The sequence below is a fragment of the Amphiura filiformis genome, chromosome 7 (assembly GCF_039555335.1).
Source record: "Amphiura filiformis chromosome 7, Afil_fr2py, whole genome shotgun sequence".
Classification (NCBI taxonomy): domain Eukaryota; kingdom Metazoa; phylum Echinodermata; class Ophiuroidea; order Amphilepidida; family Amphiuridae; genus Amphiura; species Amphiura filiformis.
In genome coordinates this window covers 54901590-54920560 of record NC_092634.1, presented here as the reverse complement: position 1 = coordinate 54920560, position 18971 = coordinate 54901590, and the positions used below count along the sequence as shown (strand labels likewise).

The 18971-nt window shown below is 36.6% G+C and overlaps 2 protein-coding genes across 2 annotated transcripts in view; both read right to left on the bottom strand.

Annotated features, from left to right (window-relative positions):
* Positions 1 to 2766: 2766 nt before the first annotated feature.
* LOC140157355 (melatonin receptor type 1B-A-like) lies at positions 2767 to 5392 on the bottom strand. The gene has a single exon (XM_072180525.1). It carries the CDS (start codon positions 5036 to 5038, stop codon positions 3956 to 3958), a length of 1083 nt encoding a protein of 360 aa, XP_072036626.1. The 5' UTR covers positions 5039 to 5392; the 3' UTR covers positions 2767 to 3955.
* A 5048-nt stretch (positions 5393 to 10440) lies between these two features.
* Positions 10441 to 18971, bottom strand: part of LOC140157957 (O-acyltransferase like protein-like) — a 46634-nt gene continuing 38103 nt past the window's right edge. The window contains exons 10-15 of the mRNA XM_072181205.1: positions 16609 to 16688; positions 15290 to 15406; positions 14697 to 14853; positions 13373 to 13553; positions 12499 to 12641; positions 10441 to 10682 (exon numbers count right to left, since the gene is read on the bottom strand). Of these exons, the coding sequence (XP_072037306.1) occupies positions 10521 to 10682; positions 12499 to 12641; positions 13373 to 13553; positions 14697 to 14853; positions 15290 to 15406; positions 16609 to 16688 (840 nt within the window). The 3' untranslated portion in view covers positions 10441 to 10520. The remainder of the gene's footprint in view (positions 10683 to 12498; positions 12642 to 13372; positions 13554 to 14696; positions 14854 to 15289; positions 15407 to 16608; positions 16689 to 18971) is intronic.

Genomic DNA, 18971 nt, shown 5'->3' with positions numbered 1-18971 from the left:
CCTGTAAAGACCGCTGTGATTCATGATTTCTCCGGAAATACATCGACTTGGAGCGTCAAATTTCAGGATAGTAATGAGAAAAATAGTATCTATTATGTGATACCAAAACCTCATCAACAATGAAAAAATCGGGGGATGATGCTGTCGATCGGGTTACGGACCTTTAATGTGTTTATTGTCGCATTTGCTGGAGTTGCACAGGATTCAGGCACAGCTTTAACATCATCGACAACAAGTGCTACCTAAAAGTATTTCTTCAATAAAAGATACTCTTATAAAATGCAATATATGGAAACTTGATTATTACGAACTGTTATTATTCTGCTCTTCTTCTGTTTTTTAATTATAACATGTTTGTAAATCACCATAGTTTCATAAGGCCAAGTACAAAAAAATCTTCAATAAAAAAGATACTCTGATAAAAATGCAATATATGGAAACTTGATTATATATTACGAACTCGAACTGTTATTATTCTGCTAGTTTCCTGTTTTTTCGTTTCAATATGTTTGTAAATCACCAAGGCCAAGTAAAAAAATAAATTCACGTCGGCCTCCCTCAATTTCTGGGATCATTCCATTTTTTTAAATTTTTTTTTTCATTTTTCAATTTTCATATTAAATTCTAAGTTTTTAATACTTAAACAAGTTTATTATTCAGCATGAAACTTATATAAATAAAAAAAAAGACCTCAACGTTTTGCTGGCAGTTGCCGAAATCACGGGATTGCCGAGATCCCAGGATTTCGGCAGGCTTGTCACAATATCCGACGTGCTGTTATTATACTTACCTGAATTTCGGTTGACTCTTTGCTGATCGACGTCTAGGCTAAGACCTTCAGTCTTTTAACACATACGAATGGTAACGTAAAGAATTACTTAAAATGCCATCAATTTGGCAGGGTCGCTTTTATATTCATTTAATTAGGCCAAGTAAAATATTTAAAAAAACATTTTCACGTACGGGTTTTTGAACAAAAAGGAGGAAGAGGGGGCTTTTTACTTTTTTAATTTTTATCTCAAAATCGGTGTAGAAACCCTTACTAATAGCTGTTTTAGCGTACGGTATCGGTATACAATAATGCCTGGAAAAAGGTAGAGGACTTTTTAATTTTGTTGTTTTGAGAGGTAGGCCCCCTCTAATCTCAAGAAAGAAAAGACAAAAGGAACCCATCTGGATAAGAAAGAGAGTGGCCATAACACTCAACAGAGACGAACGGAACTACTTTCTTCCGCATATCTACGACCAACCATAGACATACCACCTAGACCTATTACTGCCCATCCCTTACCACAGCGGGAGGTGAAGCCACGTATCCAAGGTGATTTTGGTCGGGTGGTCGGACGCGGAGAAATAAGCGTTCATGTCTGGAGAGAAAACGCGCTCGTTTGCGTGATTGTTGTGCCATTATCGCTCGCGTCAAATGCAATAATGTTCCGTAGACGCGAACATGTTTGCTTGCTTGCGTCCGGATATGCGTCCTTGTCAAAGTCGTTGCTAAGCAGTGTCGGCTTCACTACGCGAACCAAAGTCATAGGTCTAGGTACTTGTTTGTCTGGGCGACCAACCGCTAACAGCGCCATCTACGTCATGCTCCATCGTCGTGGTACAGGAATTCGTCTGTCAATTTGAGAAAGTGCACGAAACTGTCATTGAGGTAAGCAACATCAACCCAAATTTTTTATACGAGAATTTTTGAATTATCCGCTTGAAAAATAGTTTTGTTTTGATATAATTATCACAAATAAATCACAAATAAATGAAGGTAAATACCGATATAATAAAGGTAATTGGAATGATAAATTGAGTTAATAACCCAGCAAACACAAAACGTTTTCGACATCATTCGCAAAAGGTTATAAAAGGTTGTCAGAAAACGTTTAAATGTCGGGTTATATAAAGGGTACGTTAATGGTATAAAACGTTTTCATAACATTAAATAACATTTATTGGTAATTTACTGCACAGCAAACACAAATGTTTTACAGAAAACATTTAAATGTCCGGTTATGTAAAGGGTATAAAAACGTTTTAATAACATTCAATCATTCTAAGCAGAATGTTATTTTGGGGTTGAAAAAATATTTTGCAAAAAATGTTTGCCCAAAATATTTACAATAACGTTTTTAAAATGTTTTCGCGACCTTTATATAACCCGACATTTAAATGATATTAAAATGTTTTGTAAAAATCATTTTAAGAGCATTTCTGTGTTTGCTGGGTGCAAATAATTTAAAATAATGTTATTTAAGTGTTGACAAAATATTTGGCCAAAAATGTTTGCAAAAATAGTTTACCATGACATTTCGAAAACATTTTAAAAATATTGTTGTTGTGTGTTTTCATACAAAACGTTTTAAAATGATTTCATGACATTTATATAACCCGACATTTTAATGTTATTGAAACGTTTTTACCTAAACCAAAACCCAAAATACAACTTATTTAAAACGTTTTAAAAAGATTTTTGTGTTTGCTGGGAAGCCTGATATGTCTTGAAATAACTAGATGGAGATTTTGATATCACTATATTCGGTATAATAACGGTATTTATGGTGTTGGAAAATTGTGGCAGGTCAAAGGGCACATAGGTCAAAGGGCGCACTATTTTTTATACACAAATGAGACGAGACTTTTCTTATTATATTATTGTCATAACCATGATAACTCACCATGAAACTAATTACAACTGAAACATGTCAAAACAAAAGTAAAACACAATTCGCAGTTTTATCAAACCATACGTATAACAAATGAAAGACGAGATTAAGTTTTGTGCTTTTTATTTGCCAAAAAACAAATAAACACATGTGTTTCTTTAACATTGACAGTGTTCTTCGGTTATAATAAATGCGCTTTTATAAATACGCACGTGACCACCTCCGCGCTGCCATAACGGCTTATAGACAGTAAGTCTCGAAGTGACCTTCTACATAGCGAGTGGTCTTTCTATACTTTTGAATGCAAAGGCGGAACAGCGTGCAGCAAAATTGTCTATTTTGTTCAACTTTGTGATCGTTCGTTTCCGTCGTTGAATATTTTTTTCCGTCGTCAAATACTTATTAATACTGATTGAGGATAGTACATTTACTTTTAAGGACAAGGTCTTATTAGTGAACTATGTTGCATAACACAGCCCTAATATATAATAATATTTTATATTTTGAAGCTCAGTGTTTGAAGGACATCAGCTTTTATAGCGGCCGCAATGACCTTTAATTTCTCTCCAAAGACTTCCTGACTTGCATGTAAACCCTGACGTAAACACGATAGTCACGCTTTAATGCTCATGAATTAAAAATGAGCGTTTTCTTGTCATAAAATTTTTTCAAACCTACAAAGGTATCTTCTGCAACCAATAGTTCACTATTTAAAAAAATGACTAGTAAGATTTTGTCCTTTAAATTCCACAATTTTGTACTTTAAATTACAAATGTCCTCTTGAAACACATGTGAAAATAAGCATGTATTTTCCGATTTCAGTCTTATCCAGTGATATATTGCCTCACAATCTTCGACATTCTTCGTATTCAGAATGTAATTCAATATGTCTGATGTGCTCAGTTCCACAAAAATACTGCGCACAGGTGGGTGGCCGAGCCCTTAAAGTAAAAAAATTCCCTTTAAAAGGGAAAGTCAGATTCAATATAGAAGAGGTCTTGTAATTAGTGTGAGTGGAAGGCATTTTTTAGCATCACGCTTGTTTAGGATCCATCATGTTTCATGACAGTCCACCAAACCATCAATGATGAGAACATGCACACAGAAACAGCAAACCAAACATTAATTCCTATAACTTCCTGACAACTCTTTAATTCATTCCTGCAAATTGTTCCGTCTTTTTGTCTTTTAAAAAAGGAGGCAAACAGCAGTGCAGAGAATATGGTGAAAATGTGATACTCTAGTTCAGTCACAAAAATACTCATCTTAGTCATCTATGTGAAGATTTTCAGTTCTAATTCAGCGTTTTCGTGAATCGTTGCAAGAAGGCAGTTTGTTCAGGAATCTCTCTATATTTACACAGCATCATTAATCTTAAAACCCCTTTAAATTGTGGATGTCTTGCAGCATAAATAAGGGGGTTTATTGCGGAATTAGCCAAAAATGGCACAGACAGATAAAGGTTAATCCTATAGCTGACAGGGCTATTCTGGGGGAATAGGTTGAATATGAAAAATGGAGCGATAATTATGACAAAGATAATAAACACAGTGAACAGATTCTTTGTAATTTCCAGTTGTTGTTGAATAATCTGTGCTTGGCGGCGTTCACAAGCTGCTGATGGCACTGTACAAACTGTGCTGCCATTCATGGTTACACTGACTGACATTTCTTTCTGCTGTCGTAGTTGCTTACCAAAATGTCTCCTAACGTGTATGTATATTCTAGCGTAGCTGAATGTGAGAACTAGCAGAGGAACGGGTAAACCAACAATTGTGTGTGCTAGACTGAAAAGATGCGCAGTAGGTAAATTGTCGAGATCTGAGCAAGTATGATCTCGGTGGTCATATCCAAATCCACCAATCCCAGCTAGAGGTAACGCGGCGCCAACTACAAGTGGTAACAACCACGTGATGCTAATCATTACGGCGATGTTGAATCGTGTATATATTTTTGTGTAGATATTCGGACGAGTTATTAAAATCAAACGGTTGACTGAAATCGCTGCAAGATTATAAACACTGACGCCAAAACAAGTAAATACCAAATAAGCAGATACTTTGCATAACCAATAAGCCCTTGGCCATGGCCATCCGAACGATGGTGAAAGACGAGCCACGGCTAACCAAAATAAGAATAAAGAAGTTATAAGATCGGCACAACTTAAACTAAATACGAAAACATTGGTTGTAGTTTGAAGTTTTCTACAAAACAGCACGGCGAGAATGACACCAAAATTGCCAATAGATCCAATGAAAAATATTAGAAGGTTCATTATGGCTACAAATACATTTTCTGCATAGAAAATGGGTGCTCCTTCGCCGTGTCCATGTGAGGAAGATAAATTCGAAGTGGTTACCGCAAATTCAGTCGTCATTTTACTGTTACTGATTGCTTTTGTATTTCGATAGAATACTCTGCTGGCTGTAATGGTGACCAAGTTGTGTAGCTTGTGCTTAGGCTCAGAAAGTAACAGAAATACATATAAGTTAATAGAAGTAACGGTGCAGCTGACGTCTATTCCATACAGAGGTACTTGTATGTAGGCTGTGATCTAACTTGTATACACTCAAGGTTGTGACTATAATGGTGTTGTATTATCAGCCTACAGTTTCCGTGTTCCGGATTTTGGGCTTGAATTTGGTCCCTAAACTAGTGATAATATTGTGACATCTGTTTCATTATTCGAATTACTGTTTTCATACAATTGAATTGGCCTTTATACGAGACAATACTCTCTTACAAAAGAGCGTAAATTCCTACATCTGTCACGCACCTGTTTCCAATAGCAATATTCACCAACATAATATTTTTGCAAAATTATCCACGTTATTTGAAATTACTTGGTACTCTAGGTCGGTAAACATGAGTGAGATGTAATCTTTCACTAGAGATTGCTAGAGAAGTCCTTTTCAGAAGGCTGAGCATTCGGAACTCTAGCGCGTGCCATCTTCAGAGTGAATATGGAGACGCTAGAGCAAAAATGGCAGTCGCTAGAGTTCCGAAAGCTCAGTCTTCTGAAAAGAACTTCTCTAGGGAAAGATTAAATCTTACTCAATTATGCATGTTAGAATAATGAATTGTTTGTGAACCAAGTTGAGCATCGATATTTTTACTCATTTAATTTCCTGTATATGTATTATTTTTCACTGAAGAAACATAAAATTATGACGGGCATTTAAATAATACGAATAATATGTCTTTCCTTTTAAGGATAGAAAAGGTACACAACCTTTAAAAAAAGCTCTCAAATTATGACATCATTTGCCGCATGTATTGGCAACACTGTAACATTGTCGCGACCCTCTATCAACAGGAAATCCAGGAAGGTGTTTCCAACAACAAACTCTCAAGGCAGAGTTCAATTAAAACAATAGGAAGTACATTAAGGGGTTATTTAGTGGTTTTAGCACCCTTTTTAGGGAATGTGGTTCAAAATTTCATTTGATTTAAACATTGTACTTGCATAAAACACGTATTACAGCGGCCCCATTTCCCAATGTGTTAAAATCATGATCATAATTCGAGCTGTAGACAAATAGACGATATTTTTGTCAAACGACCGAAGCTTCAAAAACATTAATGCACACAAACATTAGATAGTCCTATGTTTCTGATGTTACAAAAATAGTAATTTGGGGATGAGGCTGTGGAACACGGAGTGCCTCTTTAACCTTTGCGATCCACTATGAATAAATTAAGTTACCCGGCAACTATTGGTATATATACTCTGATCAGCTCGTAACAAGTGGCACTTATAACATCATGGATTGATATAGAATGGCGTACCGACTTGGCGCACCACCTACGTAAATCACGCTTTTGCGTATTGCTGGATTCACAAGCACTTGTGTGAAGTTACGCAGGCGTAAGTCGACTTTTTATTGACTCGCGAAGTAACCAAAAACGTTGACCAAAAAAATAATCGCGGGGCAAGTTGAAGCCTAAATTTCACACCTAAGTTTAACGTCAGGGTTTGAATCATTATAGTTTTCTTCTGACATTTACCGAAGAAATGAAAATGATTGCTTTTCATTTGACCGAGAAAATTAATTATGACGTGAAGGTGTAACTAAAACTTTTGCTAATTTCAACACCGAATTCGATCGTTTTAAGCGTAAGTAACTGAGTGGGTCTTGTGTAACAATAGCCAACGACTCACTAGCGTTCTACGTGTAGTTAGCAACTTATTCTTGGTCCTATCAACAAATCAAGAGAACACCACGAAGAGTTTTATACAGGGTGTCCCAATAAAAACAGAACCATCGATGCGCCCTCTTTCTCTCCTATTTCTAAAATGTTGATCAAATGTATTTTTGTATGTAAAGAAACATTAAATTCTTTAAAATAAACCAAAACAAAACAATCATTACAATCGGCTCACAAGATATGCCCTCTTTAAGAAATGTACCCGTTTTTCACTCTGTCCAGGGATGAGGTTTGGCTACATCAAAGATTAAAATGAAACACACGGTTATTGACATGGATAGATAGTAGCATTAGGTTTGAAACGCATTCACTATGAGCGCGGATCACCAGCTAGCCTCCAACATTTTCGCAACCGCATTTTAATACTGCTGCATTCGCAAGTATACGGCGCACAAGGAGGGTACGTAAAGCAATTAATACCATGAGGACCAGGGCGGTGTTTCATAAAGAACTACACTTAAGTTTAAACTTAAATTTAGCGTAAGTTTAATTTTAACTGGGCGTTTCATAAAATTAGACTTAAATGAGGCGTCGAATGTTACCTTGCTCAACCCCGTTCCACTCGTTGATAACGATGCGACGCAATCCCACCAGAGTTGTAACTGCCTTTATCTCCTTGTTGGCTCGTCTCTTGTGCTGATCCCAAAGCCGGGTCCCAAAGGTTCTCCAAGGGGTTAAGATCAGGGCTTCTGGAGGGCCACTGAAGTGTCTCAATTCCTTCTGCTTCCAGGAATGCAGCTGTAATCAGGAATGGGGCGCCCAATGTGAGCTGGACGGGATATGATGATCAAATACGAGAGAAATGCTTCATGGAATGAAGCTTTCGTGTCAATTTGCGATTATGTGGGGTGGGAGTTCTGTTTTGGGGGCCTATTGTAGTGAGGATATTGCTTTGGATATTGAATATTGTTGAATTTCGTTATGCAGGGCCTAGGTATATGATGGATAACTAGAAGACACAAATAAGTAAGCTTCCCCCCTGGCCCTAGTCATCTATACACTCATTCTTGTAACACGACGAATTTCGACAAAGTCATGTAAACGTAATTTCGTTTTTCACCCGAACTCCGTCCAGAAACAATCCTGAAATGTTGAAAACCTGGGGTCGGCGCACTCATGCCAGTTTATCCTAAGGTATACTCTGTGTCTTTTGTAGCCAACCCTGTGGCTAAGAGAGGCTATAGGAAATACTTAAACGAATAAAAAAAATCATACCCTCCTTTCATATCAAACAATTCCAAGAAATTGACAGGCCTGTTATATCAAGGGTAAGATCGATCGTTATTCTTCATGAAACGGGCACAGCCCATTTTTATGTTATTAATTCTGCTAAAAATTAATTAATAAATAACAAAATTACGTCATAATTATACTTTAAATCGGCCATAGAACTCTATTTTAAACGGACAAAATAGCCATTGGGGTTTCTTTCACTTTACCTTGCTAGGAACCCTTTCCAGCAGTTAGGCATATTACAATAAATATTATTTCATTCAGCATTTTGGGTAAACACTAACAAAATGACGTAGGCCTAAATCGTACATTATTGCTTTAAACTGCCCAACAACGGTGAACCACGAGTCAAAAGTCGCCTAATTGGGCTACCATATCGCGGGGTTGGCAACTCGGGTTGCAAATACACTTCTGACTTTCAACACAGTCATGTCTTTTGAATTTATTCCTTTCTCTGCTGACCAGAATTGAAATTCGTTAATTAATGTTTTTTATCAGAGATAGTCACCACAAAGATACTGAGCTGTGTTCTAATATCTTTGGTCACAATCAGTTAGCCGGTCAAGCACATAAACCAATAGAGGTTATCCATGTTCTATAAGCTGCATGTCCTATCAACGACTGCTATACCTTGTTTAGGACATTCTAAAGAAGTACCTGCATGTGCAACCATGACTGTTTCAAAATAGCCCGCCAAAGTCATGCAGGTAACTCCGAGGTCGTGCATTGAATTAGTTTGAATGACGAATACTACGGGAACCAGTGCCTTTTATTAGAAGTCACACATGAGTTAAGTGGATAACCTCTATTAGTGATTTCATGATTGGTCAGTGGTTGTTTTGTTTGGTTTAAGGATTAGGTGTGCAAAGGTCACGGCCCTGTTGCTACTGCAATCACTATGGACCACAATGGCCTCATTCCAGTGGCATATTATCAATAACCTCAATTAAACAATCATAGTGCAAAATTTGACCTTAAGTTGCAGAGTATGAGTTTTTGTATTCACATTTTCAAAGGTCATTCAATGAATGCACAAATGTATTGGAGTTAAAGAACTGTGCCCTGATAGATGAGCATGTTGTAGATTCTTCACACTTTAAACAACTAGTTCATGTGCAAACATGTTCAAAACATACATAATTAGAATGGTCAAATGTCACCGTCTATCGTCTATCGGGTTCTATAGGCGGTAAACTGGTTTAAACCATACCTGACCATACTAAGGTCACGGTTTATTTGGTGTTTTTATAAGTCCATTAATTTTGTATTTTAAACAAAGAATATACGCACAACATTTTATCCCGTGCATATCAGAAAACAATAATAAAATAAAATCCAAGCATATTGTGGTTTTATTTCTAAGCTGGGCATACTTTTAAGCAAAACAGTTATGAAGTAAATTAGCAAGACCGAAATTAGAAGCTTTTTGCAAAGTCAAGCCAAATAATGGGCCGCCGCCGTAGCGGGCGCCCCAAAAAGTAAATGTCTTAGTACCCACTCACCTTTGTCTTTGATCATTCATCTGCACAATAAGCATCAATTAAAATGTTTTAAATTAAAATTGAAAAGGCGGGAATAATGAAACTGTCTCGGATCAGTGAATCAGCTCTAAAACCATTGAATAGACTTATTTTCAATTTTCATTTTTCGACCTCGTGTTACTTAAACATTTATATCTTTTCTCAGGAGTGTCGTAGGGTAGTGATTGAGGTGTCAAAATGCGCAGGACAATCTCTCGCATGCAATTATTTAGCAAACGTACACAATTGGTCGCTAGATGTTAATAGTGGGTAAATTTCCTAACCATAAAGAAACTTTTTTGCGTAGTTTAGAACGTAAGCATCGTTTAGGGTGCTGACGAGACAAAAAAAGTGCACCGATTTTTTCGAAGACTGTATAATACCACATGATACAGCAAATGTTAATTTGGTCCCCATTATGACCTGTGATCCCTCGCAGGAAGCATATGGAACTAATTTTAGTCTTATCATTTGAGGTGCAACCCACAAAATTGGTTACCCTAATATAGCAAGACAAAATGCTAATTCAAATATCACAACACAGCGACATGTGCTATGCTTACTAAAAGTGAAATAATGCACACATTGAAGCATTGTCATCATTTCTCAGCTTTGCACTTTTGTATTTTGCGAAACGGAACCATAACATGGTTCATTTCTGTTTCCTTCATTGTCTTGCTTTATTATTATAATCATCATCATCATTGTTGTTGTTGTTGTTGTTGTTGTTGTTGTTCTTGTAATTATTATTATTATTATTATTATTATTATTATTATTATTATTATTATTATTATTATTATTATTATTATTGTTATAATTAGTGTTATGACGACAAAATCTATATTGTTTAGTTTCTGTTATATATCCTTCTCTTCCACATTCAATTTTGTAGAGTTTTAGTCTTTTGCACTAACATCTCTTTCTTTCTTATCAGGTGCGTCACGTGACGGTCTACCAAGAAAAGCCTTCTCTATACCAACTGTAGGTGATTCTACCAATAGTGATAAAACATATGCGCATGCGTAGGATGCAACCATATTTGCGATAAACCAGTAGCTCTGTGGTAAAATAAAATAAAAGTCACCGTTAGTTTGTTTGGAAAAAGAAAGGTAATTTTGCAGAATTAATGCGATAAATTGAAATAACTAATGTACCTTTACATCGAAATGCTCACAAAATTCACGTCGGGTCATGTAAATAGCTATATTCGCCCGATATTTCACAAATAAGGCAAAACATACATTATTATCTTTTATTTTATATATTTTAGTCGATGTTGGTTCACATTTGAAACATTTTACGAGAATTGCCATGCGATGTATACATAAGCATAACTTTTCAATATGGTAGAAACAATCCTGTCTTTCTTCAGAAGGCAAAATTTTATCAGGAATTATCATGTAAAAACATTCCATTGTAATTTGAAACAGGTAAGTTTCCCCATTCTCTACAGTTTCAATAATTGGTTGGGATGTTTTATTACATCGGACAGAATAACCAACATCATTAGGTTTATTGACGTAGAATCTTTGGCTATATCGGGTGCTTTACATACTGTTCGTTTTATTCGTTATGATCAATTGCAACTAAAAACGAAGGTGATTTACTCTCGTTTTAGTGACGTTTTACTACTACACTAGTGGTTTCATCAGACTGGCAACTCATCTCATCAAAATTCGCAATATATCTAATTGTTCAACTTAATTTCTTATACTTGTATATTTTATATTGTGTAATGCAATAATCTGTGTGTTCTGAAAATGTGTGATTTAATGATTTAAATATGTATAATATGTGGTTTTCGTAATATGTATAATAAAGGCTTATGCCTGACAACTCGTCAAAAAAAAAAAAATTAAAAAAACTCATCTCATCAGACTTTTTCCTTTTATGGACAACAGAAAGCACCGTAGAGGGCGTGATGAGTTGGTCAAAGATGTTATTGAGTGCGTAGGTCCCTTCGTCCTTGTTTAGAGTGTCGTGTCCTAGTCTTGGGATCTTTCAGTCACCTGGTAGTCTTACCAGCTTCACAATCAATTACTTTAGACGCGTTAGTAACCGAGGAAGCGGACAGACAAAAAGAGGAGAATTACAGAATAATATCCGCGGAACGTTGACCACTTGACCCAGATTGGTCAATTAAGAGAGTCAAAGAAGATAGATCCACTCCTAAGACAAAACTTATCTCGCAGCGAAAAGATGACAGTGAGAACCAAAGGCATGGTTGTGGTCCCCTATATAGAGCGTGTTTCTGAGCGAGTCTCCCGTGTGTTTAAAAACAGGGGTGTTCTACTGCGATGAAGCCGCAGCGTACCATCCGCAGTATGCTTGTTCACCCAAAGGATAAACTTCCCCCTCAACCAAAATCGGAAGCTATTTACGAGATCCGCTGCGGTGACTGCCTCAGTTCCTACATTTGTGAAACTAGCCTTCCCTTTGGTATCCGACTCAAAGAGCACCAAAAAGAGGTGGAGAAATTTGGATACAGACCATGTACACGTGCAAATCGCAAATCTTGTATCACAGACATTCACAAATCTGCCATCACTGATCACGTGGCTTCTACAAATCAATTGGACTTGGGAGGACTCTAAATTGATCGTGATGCTGAAGACTACCAGGTAGCTGAAAGAAGCCATTTGGATTCACAGAAAAGGACATGGCACTCTAAACATAGGCTCATCACGCCCTCCACGGTGTTTCCTGATGTCCATAAAAGGTAACAGTCTGATGTGATAAATTGCCAGTCTGATGAAACTATAGTGTAGTGGTGAAACGTCACTAAAACGTGAGTAAATCACCTTCGTTTTTAGTTGGAATCGTTCATAACGAAAAAGTTGGTTTACATAGTTTACTCTTTGAAACAATACTGACCATTTCCACGTAAGTGAAATGCAATAGGGCTTTCTTGGTCAAGATAACCTCGAAGATGATTATTGGATGCACCAAGTACGCAGCAAAATTCAGTCTGGCTAAAGGAGTCCAGAAAGTCCACGATAAGAAACTGTTGATATAACCTGAAAAGCAATTAAATTACATAATGTAATTGGATAAATAAAATATTATTCTGTTGGCGACAAAAAAGAAAAAGAAATCCTGGTTTAGTGGCCGACCGACCATAAGGGGCTGTGCAATAATTATGAGCCCACCCAGGGGTAAAATTCCAAACGGCTCGCCAAAAAATCGCTTGCCCTCTCGGCCCACCAAAAACCACTTGCCCTCTTCTCGGCCTGCCAAAAATCTTTGCTCCAAATTTGCAAACCTCAATGGTCTTGATACATGTTGCGAGCGTATCGAGAAGGAAAATATGCATACTTAAGCGCTTCTGTACTGTTTTCCTAAGCCTGTTTAGAGCATTTAATTTAAAAGCCGCCCCAAAAAAAGTGTGACATAATTGCTATCAAAATATTGAGGGGGGATTACGCCTATGAAACTTACCCGTAATTTAAACCAAAATTTGAAGAAAAAAACACTTTACTAGACTATGATAATAATATCATTTGCCTTGTTTAGGGAAATTGCTTACATAGAAGGTAACGCCAAAATTTAGACACGCATTGTTAAATAGGTCTTCCAAAAGTATCCCCTAAAGAATGCATTATACCCCTTTAGAGGAAATTATCACAATTGAAAGAGTACAAAATTTTTTGAATATACACCTTCAGCAAAAAACCATGTTCTTAAATAAGGTTTATTTGATCCTGCTATACCGTATATTATAACATTATAAATTTTATTATCAACATACCACCATTGCCTGTTATGCATGCAAACATAACCCATGATACGGCAACAGCATAAGTAAATCTACTTAGACAGTTGTAAGCGATGGAAAGCCACTGCTCCGTATCTGGTCCGGTAGCTTTAAGTCCATAGATTGCGCTACATGCTAAAGCTGCTGATACAGTCCAGCCCAAGATGTTAACAAACTGGGAAAAGACAAGTTACATTCAGCAAAAAATAAATTGAAGGCGCAGTGATTCGCAATAAAATACGATGCTTTTTACTATCCTTAAGTGTGATTGTGCGATAATATAGAGTAGTTTTAAGTACATAAAATAAAATAAAAATAAAATTAATGTACATTACATATAGCACTTTATGCCGTAAAGAGCCTCAAAGCGCTTTACAATTATTCCGCCGTCATTAGAATACGTCGGAACCACGTTAGCAGCCTACAAGTGGCACAGGGTTCATCAGTACAACGACTACCCCCCTAACAGCTTCCCATTGCACCTGGGTGGGGTGAGGCACGCGAGGCAAAGTGCCTTACCGAAGGGCGCAACACGGTGGTGGGACGGGGAATCGAACCCACGCACATCGAGTAAGCTCTCAGATTATGAGTCGAAGGCCGTAACCACTGAGCCACTGTGCGATTACATCTGTGGTAGAAAACTTGGTGAGGATGTTATTGCTAAGGAGGTGCTGAAGAACTTGACTATGAATAACCTTCTCCAGAAGCTTACAGCAAATCAGTTGTAATGAGATTTGTACTTAAAGACAGGAGCAATATGACCCGACCCCCACCTTTGTTCCATAACCATTAGGGTATAGGACATTTTTTTTTTTTGATATAGCCCCCGAATGAAATGTATTTAATTATGTTTGTACTCACTCAGGTAGCATTGTGTGTGAATTTTACATCCGAACTAGAGGCTATTCTTTTTTATGGGCATTTTAGTGTCTAAAATGGCCCAAAATGAGGTTTTTCAATATTGCCGTCCATTTCTAATCGTCACCCCCATAGGCTTTACATGTAAAATAAAAAGGCACATAAAAATTTAATAGCCTCTAGTCCAGATGTAAAATTCACACCAAATGCTTTTTGAGTGATTACAAAGATAATTAAATACTTTTCATTCGGGGGCTATGTGGAATTTTTTTTTATGTATTCCTTGTACAATGACATTTCACTATAAAATGTCCATTGGAAACAAAGGTGCCCCGGACTTGGAAAGCGGATTTTATCATATAAGCTATCGCACTTTCCATAAAATCATTGCATCAAAACTTATTTAGGTACTAGACGGAACTTTTAGATTGCCATTTCAAAACCTAATCTAATCATTTACCATGTTCAGTTTATACGGTTTGCCATTCATCTTGTATATAATATATCCCAGCATCATACCAACAAGATACGTCTGAATACGGACATACGGTTTGCCGTAAATGAAGTCATCGGATTCCTCAATTCCGGGAGTTGTAGTTGTACGATTGTTGTAATACCTTGTAAATTAGTAAGTAAGTAAGTAAGTAAGTAAGTAAGTAAGTAAGTAAGTAAGTAAGTAAGTAAGTAAGTAAGTAAGTAAGTAAGTAAGTAAGTAAGTAAGTAAGTAAGTAAGTAAGTAAGTAAGTAAGTAAGTAAGTAAGTAAGTAAGTAAGTAAGTAAGTAAGTAAAGTAAGTAAGTAAGCAAGCAAGCAGGTAAGCAAATTACGCGAATGAGAGTGAGTAAGGGGTGAGTGTCGAGTGAGTGAGTGAGTAAGTGAGTGAGTGAGGGAGAATGAAGTTAAGAAGGATAGGAAGCCAAACTTAAATATTATTACAAATTATAAACTTCTAAAAAATCGTAAACATGGTAAAAGGTACATTTTATAATGAGTTAAAAATACGATTTGATTTAATAGAAACAATTCCGAAATGTGGTTCAAAACCTCTATTAACCACTCACGGGTGGTGGATCCAAATGCTGGAAGTCCCCAATACCAGCATACGTAAGCCGTAGAACCAAATGATACACCACACAGCAAGCCAAGTAAACTAACTCCCAATTTGCTGGATCTAAATGTGAAAACAAAACAACCAACATATGCTTATAAGAAAATATCCAAGTTGGAAACTCCGACAGGCGGGACTTAATGCCTTCAAACTTTGGGTTTGGGTTTCAAAGTTGCATATTATGAGCAACGGCCAAATAAACTATTGTAAAACGTCATCTAAATGCAACCCTGCTTATAGACGAGTCCCCAAACCAGGGCCAGAGGTAGGTCAAAAACGTACATCAAAATGCGTACGTACCACTTGACTTGAATTTTTGAATGCGATTTCCGTGTACATTATACTCTATACGACATGACGTATAACGTACGTCTGGTGTTATTTTCACGTTTTATTCCGGATTACTCAATATCCTTTTTTTTTAATTATGAAAATTCCTCAAAACCCGCGGAAATGCAAAATTCAAATGCCTTTTCTCAAAATTTTCTTTTACAAGCGCAATATTCTTTATCGGTGCAAAATTATTCTTCGATAATTGGTTGAATATGTTATTGATCATCGCAATTTTGACAAACACTCTACGCTTCAGGCATGTCGGCATCTTGCTCCTCACGATGTCATTTAATTTTCAAAATGCACACTATCCAGCTTGGAGCTCTTGGATTCTTCTATTTTACTTAATAATCCACTTTCACCAGTTGCCATTATGTATTTGGCACATGGCTCGTTCAAATGATAATAGTACACAACTTTGCAATTGCTCTTAATGGAGGCCGATGTATGCAGTAGGGGTAGTCAAAAAACAAGATGCAGATATGAAATTCTGTTATACGAGGCAAAATTGTAATTTCCTAAATTCATAACAAAACCATAATGTCCACTTCCATCCAACTTTATCACCAGGGCAAACCGTTATAATGATATACCTTCACAAAAGCTCTTTTATTTGCTAAACGTGCAAATATTTTAAAAATTACAAACAGATGACGCGCTGTAGAGTTTTCTTATAATTGGCGCCTTCCAGCCGTTGATAGCGTTTTGGCTCGGCTAACTCCAATCCAGCTGGAATTCGCGAAGCGGAAAACTGAAAGCAAGAACGATTGTGTAGGCTGGCTACACATTCGTCCTCGCTTCTAGTTTTCCGCTTCGCGAATTCCGGCCTGATATAAGTCGCTTTATTATTAAGCCCAATCTATCATGTCTATTGTATTGGCATATTAATGGCTGTTTGTAAATATATTTCATAGAGTAGAGCTTCTACTTACTTGTACAAGCAATAAACAATAAATGGACTAATGATAAAAAACTGCATGTCGTTTGAAAGGTACCAACTCCATCCCATGCACTGCAAAAACGAAAAGAAAAGAAATGGATTAAATTTACGTGACTAGAACAGAACTGACTATTCCCCTGTAGAAGTAGTGACGTAACAGGATCAATTACCATAACAATGGGTTTACACTATTTTTGAATGCATTGCCCTGCACTAGACGTTATGCCGTTCCTCTACATTGCACATATATTATCAAGAACAGGGATAAAATCCTGGATCGTAATTCTATAGAAATTTCACATCATGCTGATCACCTACACCTGTAACATTAGTGTCTTTGAAAAGAGCGGTATAGTAGTCAATCTATCATTGTACACATACACAGGTGATTAGTGCATCCTGCTTATAGAGCAGGGCAATACATTCAAAAATAGTGTAAACCCATTGCTATGTTTACATTGTTAAATGTACATGTACCGAATTGTGAACCATTCCACGTTTTATGCACAATGCGGTTAAAATAATCCGCCGCTTATTTGAACATGTTACGGCGTTATTTTCTAAACGTGTATTCAAAATTCATACATTTTTATCTCATTTCATATCAAAAGGTTTAGCTACAAAACGATTCTCTTATCAACTCATTTATGCAGAGTTTCCACCTCGATACACCAATTCGAGTACACAGATTTGTCCAAGCAAAGTTAGCTTAGCAATGCCTTGTCTCTACACAGTCTGTGCCTGTACTACAAGATTGAGTGCATAGCATCATAAGAGCTGTGTGAGCTTCTAGCTGGTGACTAATGGAAAATACGGCATCTGTGATAGATTTTTGTCAAAACCCTGAATGTTTCCTTCATCCAACAGAAAAGTTTTTATATCGAACGAAAGCTAACACTTCACGCTAAAAACACGCTTCTACATTACGTCAACAGATGACGCAATTCAATGTTTATAGCAAGGCGAATGTGGTAAATCTGTTGAAGAAGGCCTATTCACGCACAATTTTTGACCACTATGTTGGTTTTAAAAGTCAAAACATCCGTTGATTCTTACAATATTTTGCAAATTTTATTGTCATTAAATGAAACAGCCCACTGATATTCTCGATATACTAGATTCATGGCAATGAGCAATGGCCAATTCTCTTTAAATTGCAAATCTTGTGCAAAAAGTTACTATTTTCGCCTGTTTTGTCATACGGTTGTAGAGTCAATGAATTTTGTGACTAATTTTGCATTTTCTCAAAAATAATATCTTTGCTTAGAGAGTGCTCAGAAATTGTTATGGCTTCCGACAAGTGTCTACAAGAGGTAACCTGAGAAAACTTCCCCATTTGTTTTTTCAAAGATGAAATTTTGGCGCGTTTTTCTTCGCGGCAAATTAGCAAAAAAGCATGGCATACAGATAAAAGTATACACGTTCTACATATGATCAGCTTTAATGTGTTATGTGCCCCAAAATATTCCATAATATTCATTAAAAATCATGTATTTTGTCATCAAACATTAATTTTCACTTGTTTTGAGATTTATCTCCATTTGTTTGTACATGGAATATTCTAGAAGGCTAATTATTAAAGTGATCAAGAAATTCATATCTAGTAATCATGATTACTTGATTACCGCAGTAGTAAAGTGCTGGCACTGTGCCAAAAATCAGGGTACATGCAGTGCAGAGTAATGAGTCCGATTGGCTTGTGGTGATTACATACATCATACAAAGGCCTGAAGCGATCACCCCCTTACACTGCCGTAAGTTACAACATACTTACACAAACTTAACAAAAAAGATAAAAGAAAGAGGAGAAGAACATGCAAAGAAAGAACCAATGTAAATGGTCAATTCCAGCGAAAGCGGGACAAAATTCTCTCTATGTTAACTTTCCACTTTAAAATGTCATTAATAAAGGAAATCACGTTATTGATGGAGCATATCATGTCACGTCCAATGTGCTCTCTTTGTGCATATAGGCCTTTACTAGCAAGTCATACCAGGGGACAAGTTATGATAGCTTAAATGAATTGGCGTTACCCACGAATTCAAAGATAAAGCACCATATATGTCATTGAATGTCCTTCAATCAAAATGAAATTATTACCGTTAGAAAGACGTTTGCATGATCTCTCATCATATGTAAAACGATTGAATTCCACCAAAGTTTGTGGACTCTTGAGGCCATTAAGTCAATTTGGCTAATAATTTTGTTACCCGCGTATCAAAAATTAAATGATCGTTCTGAAAAATGTAAAGTGAATATGCCATAAATGACTATATCATGAAACGAAGTTTCGTTCTATAATTCTGAGGTCCAAGTGATTATTTTATGCAAATACGTTTTACCCATAAAATTCC